The 19,537-nt window shown below is 42.3% G+C and overlaps 1 protein-coding gene across 4 annotated transcripts in view; it reads left to right on the top strand.

The window, feature by feature from the left end:
• The first annotated feature begins 6,983 nt into the window (after positions 1-6,983).
• The window catches only part of FRK (fyn related Src family tyrosine kinase), a 64,950-nt gene continuing 52,396 nt past the window's right edge, over positions 6,984-19,537 (top strand). Inside the window, exons 1-3 of one of the 4 annotated variants that reach the window (XM_053261783.1) lie at positions 7,766-7,829; positions 9,470-9,533; positions 9,901-10,123. In XM_053261783.1, the coding sequence (XP_053117758.1) occupies positions 7,800-7,829; positions 9,470-9,533; positions 9,901-10,123 (317 nt within the window). In that variant the 5' untranslated portion in view covers positions 7,766-7,799. Of the gene's footprint in view, positions 7,084-7,197; positions 7,220-7,765; positions 7,830-9,469; positions 10,124-19,537 lie in introns of those variants that run through there. The other 3 variants (XM_053261614.1, XM_053261703.1, XM_053261860.1) reach the window with 3 other exon arrangements.

Here is a 19,537-nt window from a genome sequence, read left to right as displayed (position 1 = left end):
GGGATTGGGACGGGCAGGATCTGTGAGTCCATGTAAAGGAGAAACAAGGAGGAATGAGGGCTGCTTGGAGACTGAGGGAGGAAGAGTCAGTGCAGCATCAACCTAGTGAACATGCCTGAGGGAAGGTGAGATACAGGCGTGCATTCATGGAGTACTGACTGGGTGGCTTAGCAGGGTGGTAGAGGAGCACAGTGACTGCAAGTATCCCATGTCTGGGAAACAAGACGCTGGGGTCTAGCATCCCAGACTATTATAGGATTTTTCCTGTAACATTTCAAGGGCTGGAAAATTAAAATACAGAAGAGATAATTTGGGATTGTCCCAGTGCCTGAGCTAGGGGAGATGTGTGGGTAGAATGTCAACCACTCTACCACAAGTGATCAGAGTCAAAGGAGCTCTATTATTCCATATATAAATAGCTGAATAAGAGCTTCCTTTAACTGCATTTTGAGGTGAGAATGGCTTGTTTCCCAATGGTGACTTTTGTCTTAAGACCTATTTGCTTTGCATGGAACTCTGGCTTCATTTAGAAAACAAGGAATTCAGAATGGGTGTGTTCCCTTTTCCAGGTAGCTTTGTACCTTTGACTCATGTTTGCATGACACAGCTGTTTGATCTAGATAGAGGCCAACTTCCCCGCTGGCAACAAATACTTTTGTATGCTTCTCTCAGCCTTGCTCAAGCCAGAAGCCAGCATTTCCAGATTTATGGAGGCGGGGGGGGGGGACCAGCTGGTAATACAGGCCAACTTGGATGTATTATCCAAACCAGACCTATATAGGGTTTTTAAGCCTACTTTTCTCAAGGAAAGTAAGCTTATGAGATCACCCAGATCTCTCTCTCTCTCTCTCTCTCTCTCTCTCTGTCCCTATCAACTTAACAATGCCAGGATCAATTTGAACCAAATTTGGTACAGTTGTAGTGACACTGTAATGGTCATTATAGTTGTAGGGATACTGTAAAGGCGTCATTTGTGATGATGTCATCCACCCCAATTCAAGATGGTGGGCGCATGAACATTTGAGGCACAAGTGGGTTAACTTGTGAACTGCCTAAACGATTCGAACCAAATTTGGTACAGTTGGAAGGGGACACTGTCTGAGGTGATATGCATTGGTTGTATTGATTACTGTGAATGGACATAACCGCTAGCACTTTTTACACATTATTTTCAACTGAATTTACTTCCACATTACATTTACAGAAAGCTTGTATTGCAAAGCAGTTTTGCAATCAGATCAGCAATTAAACTATTGCTGCTTCTCTCTGATCCTCCTACCACAGTTAATGGAAATTAATAGCTACCCCTTTTTCCGCTGCATTGGGCAAGGGAATGTGGAAGATACTGCTTTTAACAAGGACACTTTTTATTCCTGCTGAAGATGACAAAATATGATACAAAGTGGACCATATTTCTGACCCCTTTAATAATTTTAATACTGAAGTACTATTAATTACAGTAAATGTAGGAATATAGGAAGCTGCCATATATCGAGTCAGACCATTGGTCCATCTAGCTCAGTATTGTTGACACAGACTGGCAGCAGCTTCTCCAAGGTCGCAGGCAGAAATCTCTCTCAACCCTGTCTTGGAAATGCTGCCAGGGAGACAACCTTCTGCATGCAAGTATGCAGGTGCTCTTCCCAGAGCAGTCCCATCCCCTAAGGCAGGCCTGCTCAACTTAGGCCCCCCAGCTGTTTTTGAACTACAACTCACATAATCCCCAGCAACAGTGGCCAATAGCCAGGGATTATGGGAAATGTACTGTAGGTCAACATCTGCAGGAGGGCCAAAGTGGAGCAGCCCTGCCCTAAGGGGAATATCTTACAGTGCTCATGCATTAATCTCCCATTCATATGCAACCAGGGTAGACCCTGCTTAGTAAAGGGGAAAATTCAGACTTGCTACAAGACCAGCTCCCCCTGCTCTTTTGTAGGAAAAAATTGGAATAGGAAAAATTGGGAAACAAAACTGGAATACTTAAAACACTAGTATCACCTACAATAAATCTGTCCTAAACTGCTAGACCCAGTATAAAGAAACCTACACATTTATTCGTATGGTGATGTTAAGGGTAATGGCTGACATACTAATGCATAGCATGGAACATAGGAAGCTGCCCAATACCAAATCAAACCATTGTTCCATCTAGTCCAGTATTATTTACACTGACTGGTAGCAGCATTCAGAGGTTCCCAGCCCTACTGTTGAGCCAGAATTGGGCCAGAGAATATACTGGACTATACTGGACTATGTGAGCCTGTGTGTGGCCTAGTATATTAAGCATTTTGCTTCTTTGGCTTCTGTAATACGCATGTAATAGGATGATAGCTTGTAATGGGAAGTAAGAGATGCAGCTCTTTAAGAAAACACTTAATCAAGTATGCCAAACAAGTGTGTCCACTGACAGCTGGGTGGTGGCAACAGACACACAGAGGACTTTCCAAGAAACATGAGACTTTCCTCGAGACTTGTTATTAGCCACGCTATGAAGCAAGTCAAGGGATCGGTGAAGAGAAGTTCAGATGGCCTGAGACAACTCCCAAACTGAGACATGCTGCAAAGGATGAAGCCCAGATAGCTTAAAGCTACACCCAAGAAGGAAGTAGGATGGCGGAGGGCGTGGAACCAGCTACAGAGACCCAGCAGCCCAGGCCAGTTCTTGGAACTGGATTGAAACAACCAATCAAGACTGAGAGGGGATGAACTTGGGACCCGTAGGGACAAGGGAATTACTGCTCACAACTCAGGATGCCTCCTCGTCGTCACTACGCATCTTGAAACTATAAAAGGCTAAGGGATGTTGACCATGGGGACCTCGGCTACAACATTGCGACCCAGAGTGTCATGGCACCAAGCTGTGTCCAACACTTCTGGCAAGGAATTGTGTATTGCCACTGGATTGGGGCCTGGCCAGCTTTCAGCCCAGTGTGTCTAGGTATATAGTGTAGGTTGTTCAGTGCTCTAATATTGTGGGTTATATGAAAGTAAATGCCTATTTATGTAAGGGAATGCAGTGGGCAGTGTTTGCAGTTGCCTTAATAATATTCTTAAGTATTCTGTTTTGCTCTGCCAAAGATTCTTGAATGCATTATGATGCTTTGCTAGAATTTAAATACATTTATTTATTTATTTGATTGATTGATTGATTGATTGATTGATATACTGCCCTTCCAAAATGGCTCAGGGTGGTTTACAATTAAAACAATACATGTGTGCATAAAGCAATTGTCTCCTTGAATCTCTGGTATGTCTAGTCCATCCAAAGGAAAGAACTTAAGGGAATATATGAAACACTAATAAGTCCTACAGTCTCACTAAGGAAAATAGATGGCGGGGGGATGTCCATAAGACAGCAGAGGCTAGTAATAACAACTCTGTTGTCAGGAGATAGGGCCATAAAGGTAGGTGCTTGACCAGAAGCATTGGGTCTCTCCTAGGGAACACATTTAGATGCAAACAAGTATTCCAATGTACCCCAGAATATAGCAATATGGTGATCGTCCCCCATATCTTCCCTCACTGAGCATCACACTACCTGGAGATGCCAGAGAATGGATTTGGGTCCTTCTGAAAATTCAGAAGGAGAGCTGGTCTTGTGGTAGCAGGCATGACTTGTCCCCTTAGCTAAGCAGCGTCCACCCTGGTTGAATATGAATGGGGGACTTGATGTCTGAGCACTGTAAGATATTGCAGTGGGTGGTAGCGCCCAATGGGTGCAAGGGAGCTACCACCCATATTTCAAAGAAATTGGATTGCAGTGGATGCTCTCATTTCTTAACAGAGAATCTACTCTCAGAACACCTCAGACATTGAAAACAACAAGACCCAGTGCTCTATAGGCTTGTCATTTTGGGGGTGGTTGGCACCCTATGTGCACTACACCACAACCCGCTCTGGGACACCTGGTGCCTCCCCAAGTAGAGTTATGGGGCTGCTGAAATTCCCCATTATTCCCTATGGAGGAAAAGCTTAAAGACATGGAAACTTCAGGGGGGAAATTAAAAATCACCCCTTTCACCAATTCATTTGAAATCTGGATGGTAGTAGGCACCCATTGGGGCACTACCACCTGACCCCCTCTTCTGCCCCTGAAACCCCTTTTCTGCCCTGAATCTGCCACAAAGACATGCCAACAATTTTTTTAAAGCACCCCTTTGCCCAATTTCTTTTAAATATGGGTGGTAGCTTCCACCCATTGGGCACTACCACTCACCCCATTCTTTTGCCCCCAAACCCCTTTTTGCCTCAGATCGATTCAGATTCAGAAAATTCAGGTACAAATTGAATCTGGGATGATTCGGGCGGGATTTGGACCCAAAACAAATTGAGGTGATTCAATTCAGGTACAAATCGAATCAAAAAAATTGATTTGTTCACATCCCTAATTTTCATATGACAAATTATTAACTTTTAGATGCTAAGTCTGCCCTATTTGCCAGTGATTTTAAAATCTACTGATTGTTTTGAGCTGTAATCTGTATCTTAATATTTTAAACTGTTTTTAAAACTTTGGTTGTATGTTTTTATAGATTGTACTCAGGGGTGTATCTAGGGTGTGGCAGGCAGGTTACGTGCCCCGGGCACCACTTGAAAGGGGGGCACCATTTTTAAAAAATTATTATTTTTTAAATGGCCACCAAAAACAAACTGGCCACTGCGCATGCTCAAATGGCCTCTTTGAGGCGCTAGGCCATGCCAGGCCTCACAGAGGCCATTTGAACACACACGGCAGCCATTTTGTTTTCAGTGGCCATTTTTTTTTTTTAAAAAGGCCACCGCACATGCTCAAATGGTCCCTGCGAAGCCCCAGAGGCCAGCGGGGGGAGGGGGAACCTTTGTAGACCCCACCACCACGGTCTTTAGGAAGCACATATTCAGACACATATACAGTTTGGCACTATGTACAGAGAATCGGGGCTTGTGAATACTGAGCTGAAGCTTATGAGCTAGGATTGTATTCATTTGCTCTTACTTTGCTTCTTGTGGTAAGTGAGTTATGATGTCTTAATAATATGGCTATTAATGGTCAGTTTGTCTTTGAATCAGTGTGAAATCCTTAGTATTAAGGCCCACTGGGAGTTTCTTGCTCTTTTTCTCTCATTTTAACTGTCTTTCTGAAATACTAGAGTATATGCCAAGCAGTGACACAGTTTACTCTGCATATCCTTTAATTATTTTCAGAGTATCTGGGAAAAGTCAAATTCTCAATTTATTTTTAAAACTTATGTAATAGTGATGCTACAATGCATAGTAGAGAATTAGACAGGCACAGTTTAGAAAACAGTTTAGTTTTCCAAGTACACCTCCACATAGTATTTGGGTATTTCATGAGCCCTAGAATACTGAAATTTGTAGTTTTCCAGCATTTTTTGGTCTGGCTAAGTCCACTGCTAAATAGTTTTTGAAATGTTAAAAGATTAACGAGCTTGACTTGTATTTTTCAGCTGATATTATAGTAAAGTTATCTGAAAGATGGGTGTCAGATGTTTGGACAGGGGGCACAATTTCAGTGCTTGCCCTAGGCGCTATTTTCCCTAGATACACTTCTGATTATGCTTTAGTTTATTTTTAATTATTTATTGTGTTATTTTATATTTTTATTGACTTGTGAATTCCCCCCTTCCCCTCTGAGGGCTATTGTAGTGGGAAGGTGGGATACAAATGTCTTTAGAAGAAGTAAATCCTGAAAACTGATTTGATGACCAGTTCTATCAGTCAAATGATTGGTTGTTCCGTCTTCTGACCAGCAATAATGTACTCTTAGTTCAGTGTGTACTGCTGGGCAACTGTAAGTCATGTGGACATGTGAATTGTAAATTATCTGTATTCATAGATGCTACACCTCAATGGAGGATTTTTATTTATTTATTTATTTATTTATTTATTACATTTATATCCCGCTCTTCCTCCAAGGAGCCCAGAGCGGTGTACTACATACTTGAGTTTCTCTTTCACAACAACCCTGTGAAGTAGGTTAGGCTGAGAGAGAAGTGACCGGCCCAGAGTCACCCAGCTAGTATCATGGCTGAATGGGGATTTGAACTCGGGTCTCCCTGGTCCTAGTCCAGCACTCTAACCACTACACCACGCTGGCGCTGATTATGAGGGACCTGTTGCACTTGGTGTTTGAGTACCTAACTTTAATGTGTTTTATTACCTTGCCTGTATCAAATGCAAGAGCAAGGATGCATAACTTGTGCCCCATCATGCCCACAATCCATCTGCCATATATTGTGACTTTCCAGGTGCTTTATAGCTCCCTTCCATATTTTTGCAGTCCTCCTAGGCAGGTAGACAAGATCAGACTTTCCACATAATGAGCCCTTGATGAACGAGTGAGCTGAGTTTGGCTTGGTGAGATGTGAGTTATGCATGCCTGCACACACAGATTGCAGAAATCTGTTCTTGGCTTGTCTCACCACTTTTCCCCAAAAAATCTCTTTTAGTGTTTGAGTTTTTCTTGAAGTAGCCATTCTGGTGCATCAGAGGGGCTGCAGAATTTGTTAGTGTAAGATTTTATTTTATATTGAATAAGTGCATAGAATAGCTATATTAGATTGGATTGATGCTTGACATGAATCTGTTTGCTTGCTACAATTTAGACCTTAATCTTGACCCCCATAAACAAATATCAATTTCCCCTATCTCAGCAAATACCAAGTTCCCCTATTACAGCAAATTTTCCATGCTGTCAGGCATGCAGCCTCCACCCAGCGCTTTTGTCTAAAATTAGTGAATGTCGGCCTGTCAGCTCAGACATCGAAAGTAGCCAGGGCTCGGGGTTCCAGGGGAAGAACTAGTTGCATGGCCCGGGCCTTGTTCCTCTTTCACATTCCCCTGGCCAATGGTGTGAAATGTCAGATGGAATGGGCTATCTGGCGGTCATCGATGGTCAGGACCTCTGTCTCTGGCCAATCACCATCGGTGCGTGGGCAGATGGTATGGGGTACATAGGACCCTGATCTGGAGCAAGAGAGCGAACAGGAGGAGTGGGTGCTGAAGCTGAAGGAAATAGAGGAAGGCCGTCTGACCTGACAGATCCAATACTTTGCAAAAGGGGAAACATCAGTTTCTCTCTTGGTAAGCTCAGGGGATAAGCCGCAAGGAGCGTGCAGAAGCTCTGGTATTTTATAGGGTTTTAGTCAGATATTATTTTAGTTGCTGTGAGGGAGAGGGGAATCACTGTCTGTATACACTGCAGTTCAACTGAATATTGGTAAGAAAATAAAACTGCTTTGATTAAATACAACCTCCTAGCTTCTCCTCGTGTCTTCTTGGGTCTTGGGATTCTTGACAGCCAGCACCATCAAAAGAACCCATTGGTAATGTGAGGATTTTTGGAGCCCTCATTTATTCCTGGTTGCAGGAGTTTTGGGGTGACAAAAATCTCTTACATTAGTTTACATAATCTGAACCTAGGCTATTACTATTGCTATTGCTATTACCACATACTCAACTGGACATCCAAGCCAAGGCTTTCCTGGAATGTGAGAGATTTCCTGTTGCTGTGGCAATGGCTCCTTTTCTGAAAAGGGACATACTGAATGTGGACTCAACAGTAAATCTCTGTGAGAAATATAACTAAATTACTGTTGGGCGCATATCTCTACTGTGGTAATTGGCTATGTTTGAAATGCAGATAGACTGGGAGAACAGCTTCCCAGTTTCCTTCTGAGTTGCTACCTGACTACTTTGTTCAATAACAAAGTCAGCAAATCTCCAGCTGGAGTCATTTTATGAGAGGCACTGGATGAAATGTCTAGAAAAACTTTGGCTAATATGGAACTTAGAAGAAAATGAAAGCACTTAATTGTAAGCACTTACTTGTAAGTATCAAGCAATATATTTCCCCTTATATGTCCTGCTGAATAAAGCTTTGCTGCTGAAACTGAAAAAAGGCTGTTTGAGTGACTCTCTGCACCTTTCTGAGATCTCTTCCCTCCCAACAATGTTAGATTGTTTGTTTTGTCAGAGTTAAGATAGTGCTCCTCTGGATCCATTTTCAGTAGCACCATGTTCTGTTTGCTATGCAATGGGTAGTGAAGAGTACCTTTTTGGTGAAGAGTAACTCTTCTTGGTGGTGAGGGATAACTATGTTTTGAATTTGCCTAATTGTTTGTTAATACTGTTTATGCCAGCACTGGAGAGAGAGAGAAATGAAATACAATTTACAAAATACTCAATTTTGTACAATTTACAAAATAGTCAGGAATTGATATAGGGGAGAAAGTGATCACTAGTAATTTTTTGGAAGAGATTGAACCAAACCAGATGAGACAGCAGTAGAGGCATATGTTTAAACACAGATCTACCCCAAATTTCTTAGAAAGAAGTGTGTGTGTGTGTGTGTGTCAATTTTTAACAGCAAAAGGCATGCATGGGTAAGGAGTGAAGAAACCTCTTATAAATGCAGCTTAACTCCCCACAGTTTGTCTCCCAGGTAATTTCCCCCTTAGCTAAGTTCTGATACAGGATGTGTGCCTGGCTGGGAGAAAAGTGATTTTTAAAGGGCTGCGAGAAGGTGCATAGTGGATGGGTTGAAGGTGTCTGCACTCCTTATGTGCTCATATTGTATTTAAAATGGACCACCCCACTCCTTCCTTCTGTCTGGGAAATATTTGCCCATTGTCACATAGAGGTTCTTTCTCTGTGTGTGTGTGTGTGTGTGTGTGTGTGTGTGTGTGCGCGCGCGCGCGCGTGTGTGTTAAGTACATAAAAGGCCATACAAGCACTTTCATTGGAATTTTTCCACAGAAAGCATCTGGTCTCTAAAAGTCACAAAATAAATATTTAAAACCTTTTTAAAGGCTCTCAGGATAACATAGTGGGTCAATGGGCAGCGCAGCAGTATCACTAGCTGCCAATGTCCATGATAACACAACCATATTCTGCTTGGCATTCAAAGCTTCAGTAGATTCTTTCACTAGGTTTGCAGAGAGCTGGGGTGGAATCACATTTTCTTGCAAAATATTGTGGTTTATTACTAGGGGAATGACATTCCCTCACAACAGACTAATTAGTTGGGGGAGACTTCTGGATTCTTTGTAACTACTGAATAATAAATAGACATTTATTGTGCAATAAAATCATCATCTGGAAAGGTCTCCAAACAGGACAAAGGGGGGAGAGAGAGAGAGAGAGAGAGGAGAAAAGGCAAACCAGGAAGTAAATAGGGGAAAAAATACTTTGTCCACATTTCAGCTTATTAAAGCTACAAGGCAGTCAGGTTGGTTATTCATTACCAGGAGCTACAAAGTGTGCAGGGTTTCCTCACTATAGCAGTGCATTTGAAGCAATTAAAAGGAATGAGGAACAAAGGTAGGAAGATTCTGCTGCTGTAGAGTTTCTGTTACTTATGTTCAGGTGCTTTTAGATACTTGTCTCTCACAACAAAATGAATCAGGTCTTTCTTCTGATCAGAAGCGAAAAATTCCCCTGATATGAACAATTGCACTTCTGTTCTCAGATTTCACTCCTGAGTGTGGAATTGGAAGGCAAGAAGGAAACTCTTGGTGAACTTGAAGACTATGGTAAGGAGAAGCTTTCAGACTACAGTAAGAGTTGTCCGTTGTGCTATCAAGCAAGAACTGTGAAAAAATAATGGCAGAAATTTTGAAATGATGCTAAAAGGGGAAAATGTTTTTAAAGTACTTGTGAATGCCTAGAGACAGGTGAAAGGAAGCTGACAGAAACACCACAAAGAAGTGGGGAGCAGCATGGGGAACTGCTGTCAGAAGTATTGTCCTTGCTTGGAGCCCTACATGCCATGGCTTTTCCAAGACTGTGATTGTGGACAAAGGAAGAAGTCTTGTGGAACCATTCCCAACACCCCAGTGGTGGACACAGACACTGTGTCTATCACACAACCCACAGTCTTGCCTCCTCTTCCTCCACCAGAGCAGAACTGCAGATTTGTGGCCCTATTTGACTATCAAGCGCGTACAGAGGATGATCTAAGCTTCAAAACTGGAGATAAGCTTGAAGTGCTGGATACATCTCAAGAGGGCTGGTGGTATGCAAAGCTGCTTGTGGATAATGGGTTCATTAGGATGGTGCAGAAGCTGGAAGGCTACATCCCTGCTAACTATGTCGCTCCTGACCAGAGTATTGAAGCTGAACCGTAAGTACTCAAAGACACGATTCTGTTGCATACTCTTAACTTATTAATGCCTTTTAATTTCAATCAACAGGGCAAGTTAGTACATTAATTCTGATGTTGAATATGAACTTTTAGGCACCTAGTACATCGACATGAATTTTCCATTAGTATCATAATTGATTATGAGCGAGGAAATTGTAATCTATTGTTTAATGAATACATATGTCGCAGTTCATACAATCCAGGTGTATGCTAAGAAAAGTTAATGTAATCTCTGAATCATTCTCCAGCTCCTCACAGTATGGGGAGGAGGGCACATACAGGTAGGAGGGAGCCCACTAGAAATCATCTGCCCTAGGGCCCCTTCAAAGCTGGAGCAGGCCCTGATCACAGGAGTGAGAGCAATTGTGTAACCCCTAGATCCAAGTTACTGGCTTCCTAGCCTTGCAAGCATGTGTCTTGATATTTTTCTTTGAATACATGTATTCTGGGACTGTCGAGAATCATATATATATTTTTAAAAAACTTGTCACAGTGATTTGAGAGGGATGATGGGATAATTTTAACTAGTTTGTGTGGTGGCATCACTGTAGCAGCCATAGCTGGAGGGTAGAGGTGGATGTTTCAATTTCGGTCTGATTGGGAAGTATCTGGTTGAGGAGGGGGAAACGATAGCTCTGTGGAGATTCAACAATCTCCACTTAAGCTAGCTTTTAAAGGGGTAAAAAAATCATCAGCCTTTGCTTTCTTAACCTGTTGAATTTGATGCATGTTGTCTTAGTTATTCAAATATTTAGAAAACTGTAAACCTCCCAGTGTTGATTATAGTCCCAGGATTTATTTGTACCTAGTTTACATGACACCAAAGACCATCTGTGATTTATATTTGCATAAAAAGTAGATGTTGTAGTACAGGGATTCCCAGCCTTGTATTCCCAGCTGTTGTTGGACTATAGCTCCCATCATCCCATCCCCTCTTCAGCTATTGTGGCTGAGGACGATGGGAACTGTAGTCCAACAACATCTGGGGGACCCAAGTTTCAGAACCTGTGGTGTAGCAGAAGCTCCCTTAGTGCATCTCACATTCACAATTATGCTGGTTTCAGAAACTTCTACCATGGAACCACAAGTGGATGCAGCTCTGTGGTACCTGGTCTATCCTGCATATAGGACAATGTGTCTCCCCTTCACACAATCGTTTCAAAAGCATCAAAAGAAGACATTTTGTGGGGATAAACCGTAGGTCAGTGAAACAGCATACACTTCCATACAGAAGTGCTCAGGCCCAGGTGTATAGGGATAATCTATTATTTACTTATCTCTTTGTCATATTTTTATACCACCAGATATGTACATATCACAAAATTTAAAACACAATATAAAACAGAGTAGAAACAGTAAAAACATACAGTAAAAACGATCTTTTAAAATAAAAACAAATTAAACAGTTTAAAGTTAATGGAGTGGGAAGGGGACAAATGTCCCTTATGGCAGGTGTCTTAGTTCACCAAGGTGCATCCTTTCCCCCCAGGGTGCAGCCTTGCTTCCAGACAGAATTATTCCTTCCCCTTACCACACTCCCCGCACCACACTCCCTGCACCAAGATGGAGTATGTTATACAGCGCCAGCCTTGCCCCTTTCCTCTGCACCAGCACGCTGACATAGGATGTCAGTTTCCTCTGCCTCACACACATTGAGGCGAGTCTCACAATCAGTGAGACTCGCCAGAGCAGGCTTAGCCTGCTCTCAGTGCAGGCAATCATTCAGGCAGTCCTGGGCTGGCTCCGTCATGGAGCTGGCGGGGGCTGCGGGGAACAAGGGCCTTGTGGCCCCCGGAAGTTCCAAGATGCCCCACGCGAGATCCAGGATGCCCCGCTGCTGGCAGCTTTCCGGCCGGGGTCTCCTCATGTGTTGCCACACCACAGAGCTGCACCGTGGCAATACACAAGCAAAAAACCCGGGCTAGCGGAGTGCTCGCTCCACTAACCTGGGATAAGAGGAGGGGTAGTTAAGTGGGTGACCTGCTTTGGGGAAACTGGGCTCGCCTGTGAGCCCGGTGGTTCCCACAATCCATGGGAAGTGGGCTAAGCTCCCTTAGCCCGCTTTCCACTGATCATGAGAATACCTTCACTGTGTGTGTGATGTAGTTTCCTCTTTGTTATGCCCCTGCCCATGTTCCACCCTTTCTTGGCATCTTGACTAGAAAAGACCCCTGTCTGAAACGATAGAGAATAGTCAGTGCAGACAGTACTGAGCTAGATGGACCAGAGCTCTGGCTGAGTATAAGGCAGATGTTATTAAAAATAATTAATAAATACAAGACCTGGCCCACAGGCTTACAATGGAAAAATGTAGATTCACAAGGATTTTTAAAAAGGAGGGTGGTGGTGGTTATTTTTCACACATTAAGGTCCTTCACACAACCTATGGGGCTTGGGCTGGGGAGATCTGAGGGGAAGGCAGGAACCTACCTATCTTCCCCCACACAATCGTTTCTTTGGAGTGCTGCCACTTGGTTGCTTACATGACTGGTGCAGCAGCAGACACCCAATGTGGGATCGGGAGGAGGAAGTCCTCCCACATCCCACAATGCACCACTTGGGCAGCAGAGAGGCAGCCTGCTGCAATGCAGTAGGTTGTCTCTCTGGCCGCGCTGCACTTGGTACTCTATGGCTGCCAGTCCCAGCAGCCATTTTCAGAGTTCCAGTGCTGCAGACGATCAAAAGAGAGGTAAGACGGGCTCCTTTCCCCTCCTACCTTACCTTTTGCCCAGGTAGCAGATCTGGATTACCCGGATTATGGAAAGTGAAGGTAGCTGGTAGGTCAGCTGTTCAAAGAAAGTAAGTTTTAAATAAAACCAAACGGATCTGGATTATCTGGGTTGGGAGACCTCCTTGTCTCCCAGATGACACAGGCTGCTTGGGTAGGAGGAAGTTTATCCAAGCAGACTGTGTCATGTGAACAGCCTTATCATGCTATGCGTGCTTTAAGGAATGTTGTTGTTGTTGTTATTAATTCGATTTCTATACTGCCCTTCCAAAAATGGCTCAGGGCGGTTTACACAGAGAAATAATAAATAAATAAGATGGATCCCTGTCCCCAAAGGGCTCACATTCTAAAAAGAAACACAAGATAGACACCAGCAACAGTCACTGGAAGTACTGTGCTGGGGGTGTATAGGGCCAGTTACTCTCCCCCTGCTAAATAAAGAGAATCACCACGATAAAAGGTGCCTCTTTGCCCAGTTAGCAGTGATAATTAATGCATATATTAAGTGGGGTGAAGGCCTGCATAGTGGGCCTTTTCCATCACCATCCTCTGCTTAGAGCCTTCGTAAAACATGATTGGTTTGTTTTTCGAATTTGTGAACAGCCTCAAACTTCCATCTCTGGACAGTCCCTGTTACATTAATTTTAATTTTAGTTACATTTAGTCCCTGTTACATCAATTACTTTAAACCTGAGCAGAAAATCCTGAACATTAAATTGGAAGACCTTCTAAAATGGTTGTCTTCTTGCTGAACTTCTTTATTGATGTCAGTTCAATGCACCTGTTTGTGCTCCTCATACAAATAGCATGAGACATCCTGTTGATGTCAGTGGAGTGCTCGGGTGTACTCAGTGTTATCAGCAACACACCTGGTGGTGTGTCTTGCTTGAGTGTTCCTGGAATGTTTGCTAACAGTTTAAGCATGTGGGGGCTGAACACTACTTTACTTAGAACAAATCTGCTCATGATGATGTACTTGTTGCTCTAGCACAGCATATTGCCTTGCATCCTGAGAAGCTAGTTTACACTGCTTTCATGCAAATTTATACAAGCTGTATTGCTGAATCCATTTGTAGATGGGGCTAAACCTCAGAAATTTCTATCCACCCATCCTGGTTAAGGGAGGTAAACTTACATTCTAGTTTACACCCATCCTGGTTTATGATGGGAAACTTACAGCGAGAATGTTTCATTTTCAATGCAACGCAATCCAACTAAGCATGTTGTTCAACTGGCTTCCAGACTTATGCAGCAGCATAAAGAGGTTATTTATTTTGATTAACATATTAGGGGTATTCACATGTGCAGCCTAGCCCAGGCTAGGGCAACCCAGCCTGGGTCAGGCTGCGCGTGTGAAGTGCCAGGAGCAAGGTTACTCCTGGTGCTGCACCCGTGCCAAGCCCCACTTTCAAACCTGGTGTTTGCTTTGCCGAGGTTAAACAAAACAATGGTTCACTTAACCTCAGCTGGCGATTGTCTGGGCAATTGCTGCCTGCTTCAACTATTTCCCCCAGGCCTGGTGCCATTTCCGGCAGTGAGCTGGGGGGGAGGAGTGGCCGCGCCCATGACCAGGGTCACCCTGGGATGTAGTAATGGGGAAATCCTCCCACCCCCAGCATCTCCCCCTGCCACACCACTACTTGTGTGGGCATGCAGTGTGGTGGACGGTGGCTGCTTGTTTGTTGGGCAAGGCAGGCTGAGGCAAGCTCCTACCTTCCCCACTGCCCTCTCTATCAGGGCTGTGTGCACAACCTCATTAATAACTGCTTCCCTCCTATTCCCATACTAAGAGTGGCTAAACAATGAAGGCCACTCAATGGAGTTTATTTGATCTGTTTTCACTGAGCATCATTAAAGATTTTGTGCTGGATTCATAGTTTTGTTAAAATTTCCACTGAAGTACAGATTCAATACCTTTTTCTCATTAAACCCATTTCGGAAATTTTATCCATTTTATCTCCTATGACAAGGTAGGATACAAACCAAAGATATTTAATTGGGAACATTCTCATCACAAGGCTTACTCTTAGGTTTATTCCAGACAAAACATTGTAGTAAAGTAAAGTGTGCCATCAAGTCTAGGCTGGTCTCCAGTAAACCTTGCCCCTCACTCTGGATTGGGCTACAGGGATTTGATTCTCTGGGGCTTCCTTCCTTATTTGGGAGAAGCCCACTCTTTAAGCAGTTACTCTATTTGAGGCTTAGGCTTAGTCTTCCCTCAAGCCTGACTATCACTAGGGAAAGATAAGTGTGCCATCAAGTCAGTGTCGACTCCTGGTGACCACAGAGCCCTGTGGTTGTCTTTGGTAGAATACAGAAGGGGTTTACCATTGCCTCCTCCTGCGCAGTATGAGATGATGCCTTTTAGCATATTTCGATATCGCTGGTACTATTCCTATAGTACCAGCAGGGATTCGAACTGGCAACCTTCTGTTTGTTAGTCAAGCATTGTAGTAGATTATATAAATACATCACTGTGTGAAGAACATATATTTTATCTCATAATAGCCATAGCAATGTTATCAACACAATCAAAACAGTTGCTTTGTCTTTTTAAACAGAGGGATTTATGCCTTGTGGTCTGCATAACTAATGCATATGCAGATTGTTTGTAACAATAATCATTCTAGCCCTGTTCGGACATGTAAATATGTACATGTTTTTATGTGAATAGCTGTAAATGCATTTACTTAAAAAATGAACCTGGATAGAGGCCCCTTCAAATGCAGGAAGTATACTGCCATACATGCATTGAACATAACATGTGAATAATTGTACATGTGTACAGATCTGTATGTGTGTACACTGTATTCAGACTGTATGTATGCTGAACATAATGTGTAAATAGGCCTTCTGTGTAGAATTTATCTCTGTGCATTGCATTGCTTAGAATTATAGATATTCTTGAGGCAGAATCTCATGGGATTTGAATACAAATCCAATGAATATTTATACATGCTATTATTCTATTCTATCAAAACATTTTAATACCGCCCAAAACTTACATCTCTGGGCGGTTTACAACAGGGCTTTTCAACAAATGTCGCCAAAGTGGTTTACATAGATATGAATGAATGAATGAATAAATAAATAAATAAATAAATAAATAAAATGGCTCCCTGTCCCCAAAGGGCTCACAATCTAAAAGAGAAACATAAGATAGACACCAGCAACAGCCACTAAAGGGATGCTGTGCTGGGGATGGATAGTGCCAGTTGCTCTCCCCCTGCTAAATAAAGAAAACCGCCACTTTAAAAAGGTGCCTCTTTGCTCATTTAGCAGGAAAGCAGGGGAAAGCAACATCTGCAGTATGTGTGGCAATGCAGTACCCCTTCACATCTTCCTAAAATAATAATAATAATAATAATAATAATAATAATAATAATAATAATAATTTATCACACTCGTGAACCACCCAGACGCGGGTTTGGGGAGGTATACAAGTGTGATAAATTATTATTATTATTATTATTATATAGGGATAATAATATAGGGAGAAAATGCCCTTCAGAAAATTTATTGGGCAGTCAGCAGAAGCATTTATTATGGGAGTCAGGGCCAACTTGAGGAAATCCAGCATTAACTGGAATAACCCTGGAAAAGAGAGAGAGAGAGAGAGAATTGTTAATCAGATATTTGGCTGGCAGTTTGGGAGGAATGTTAGCTAACAGCTAAGAAGAACCAGGGGGGGGGGGACACAGTAGATGAGCTTTATCAACTGAAATGCATTGTTTTGGTTTGTCTGGCTTTATGGTTTTGCCTTATTTTTTTAATATCATATAGTCTTTCTTTGCATCCAGATTTGCTAGCATTGCCCTATCTTGTGGCTGATCAGACATGCATTTTCTACACTGGAGAACTCTCCTGTGATCTCTTTCAAATTATAGGGTTCCTACACTCACAGAAAGCAAAACATGGCTCTTCCTTAAAGCCATTCATCAGCTGCAAATCTAGATTTTGTTCTGTGCCTAATAAAGAAGAGGGGCTATTCTTTTTGGCAGGTGCCATTTCAGATATCAGGGTAGAGAAGCAAGGTCTCGATTTCAGTGGAAGGGACAAGGCTCACAGCAAGCGTCAAATGTCTTAAAGATTTTAATTGTAGATATGTCGCTCCTGCAAAGGAAACTAAAAACCCCACCCAGTAATTTGAATAGCATTTGTTGTGGTTACTCCTCGCCCTGCCAAAATACCTTGAAACTCCTCGCCCTGCCAAAATACCTTGAAACTAACAGCTTGAAAAATAGACATTCAACACTGGTCACAAGGCAGGTGAGAGAGAAACACCTTTCTAAAATGAATCCCCTTTAAAGCTAATGTGAAGGAAAACAGAGTTCCAGGTAGTTTCCTATGTACATTGTAAGAGCACACATTACAGCTGCATGAATTGCTTTCTCAGGGTTGGGTTTTTTTTAACCCAGCTTATCAAAATGGGTCCCACTGAGGTACTTTTTGCATACTTTTATCTTTTCTCCAGCAGAAAAACCGCTAAATTGCAGAAGCTGCTTCTGATAAGATTTTGATGAATTGACCCTATGCTGCTGTATAACATTTTGATTACCTACATGGCACCTACGTGTCACAGACTTGTTTTGCAGAGACCAAAGTCCTGTGTATTCCCCACCACCCACCCTTTGGAGAATGCTTAAAAGGGTTCAGCCAACATTTTAGATTCATAGTGAAAATATCAAAAGGGAACTTGGTTCTGTACAACATACTTTTTATGACCTGAACTATATTAGTTTCCAGTTCATAAATAAATGTAGCTTTCATTCATACATTATTTAAGCCCCTTTTGTTAAAAAGAGCATTTGTTAAATCCCAGCATGCATAATATTGCAGTTCATTTCTTTTCTACTTGTAAAAGAAATAACACAATGTAAACTCAGAGAACATATACATTTTACTCAAGAATAGTGTGGCATCTCTTCTGTACCTTGTTTTGGATTATATTCTGCGTCTGCAAACAGGAACCATGGAAACAACAAATCACCTGTCCTTGCTTTATTAGTGCGAAATGTTTTACCTGAACACAAAAATGACCCTCTGCCAATGTATTCTGGACAACAAATACTGCCCAGCTGTACTGTTACATTTAATAACCTGAGCAACCAAGTACAGGTGACTGTGGCGAAAAAAGAACACCTTCTTTGTTTCCTAATAGTGAGGTGGGGGTGGGGGGGAACCAGGTATCTCTTCTTGCTTTTGCTCTCTTTTAAGCATTATACTGAAGGCCTCTTTCACTGTTGTATCATCACTGCCACCCAGTATAGGATGCTATATTCTATTTGTTTTCTATGAGATGGTGAAGTTGTTTATTTTAGCATTTTTGTGTTGGCACATAAGACAGGTTTTTCAGCATATACATGATTAATCAGATTTATAATATAAAACCACAGTAGGCTGCTGATGGCATCAATGCAACTTTTTAAAATGTCAGGTGCTTATTCATTTGGAGGGGTTTCTCTGGAGGTACTTTAAACGTGGCATCTACTAAAGTCAGCTGCAGATCTCCACTGAGTCAATTGTGTTTCCAAAAATCCTTAAGTAGAGACTGGTTTTGGAACTACTATCTCACATGATTGAAGACATGCAACTGACAAACACTATGCTCTCTTTTCCTTCTGTCATAAAAAACTATACTGTTTTCTAAAGTACTAAATAGTATAGCCTATATGTAAGCCAATGATATATGCAGATCACAGTTTATTATCATTGCCATGGGGGGAAATTCCATGAGAAAAAGATCTTGAAGAATGATCTTCCACAGATGAATGAACGTTTTATTCATTTATTACATTTATGTGCTTTCCCCCTGCCAAATCAGTCAAAACACTTACAATTTAAAATGATAGCATACAGTCTATCAGGAAATATACAAAAGTGAAAAGCAAAGGGGAGGAAACATGAAAAGAAGCAGATCCAAATACCACTTCTTACGCAATTGTTAATTGTGTAAATTACACAATTGTTAATTGTTAAAATGGCCAGGCAACTGCCAGTGAGAGAGACAGTTCTGGGAAAGAAAGAGCCAGAGTTGGTCTCAGCCAAGCCAAAGGAGTGAGCTTTGTTGTATTTTTTTTAAAATTTTACATTTATATCCCACTCTTCCTCCAAGGAACCCAGAACGGTGTACTAAATACTTGAGTTTCTCTTTCACAACAACCCTGTGAAGTCGGTTAGGCCGAGAGAGCAGTTAGGCCCAGAGTCACCCAGCTAGTATCATGGCTGAATGGGAATTTGAACTCAGATCTCCCCAGTCCTAGTCCAGCACTCTAACCACTACACCACGCTGGCTCTACTCACCATGCTGTATCAACTTTCCCTCTGCACCTAGAAAGCTTAGAAATAACATCACACAGGAAACTTCACAAGTAACAGAGAGTTAGCAAAACACATACATGGGTGAACATACTGCACAGCTCCACTGATGGAAGACCGGGGCACATGGACTGGTTCCATGTGGCTGCAGAGCCTGTCGACACTGCTAATAGCAAATGAGGAGAGCCCAGAGGCTCCTAAAGATTGTGTCTGCATTGTTGGATGGTCCTCCCATTGGTAACTATGGGAGAAATGTCTTACAGTGATGATGCAATCCTTAGGAACCACAAAGGTTCTCTGCATTTGCTATTGGGCTTGTTGTTGTTGGGCTTTGCAGTCTCATGGAA

The sequence above is a fragment of the Hemicordylus capensis genome, chromosome 1 (assembly GCF_027244095.1).
Source record: "Hemicordylus capensis ecotype Gifberg chromosome 1, rHemCap1.1.pri, whole genome shotgun sequence".
NCBI lineage: Eukaryota > Metazoa > Chordata > Lepidosauria > Squamata > Cordylidae > Hemicordylus > Hemicordylus capensis.
Note: the sequence above shows the minus strand (reverse complement) of the source record. Positions and strands in the feature narration are given on the sequence as shown.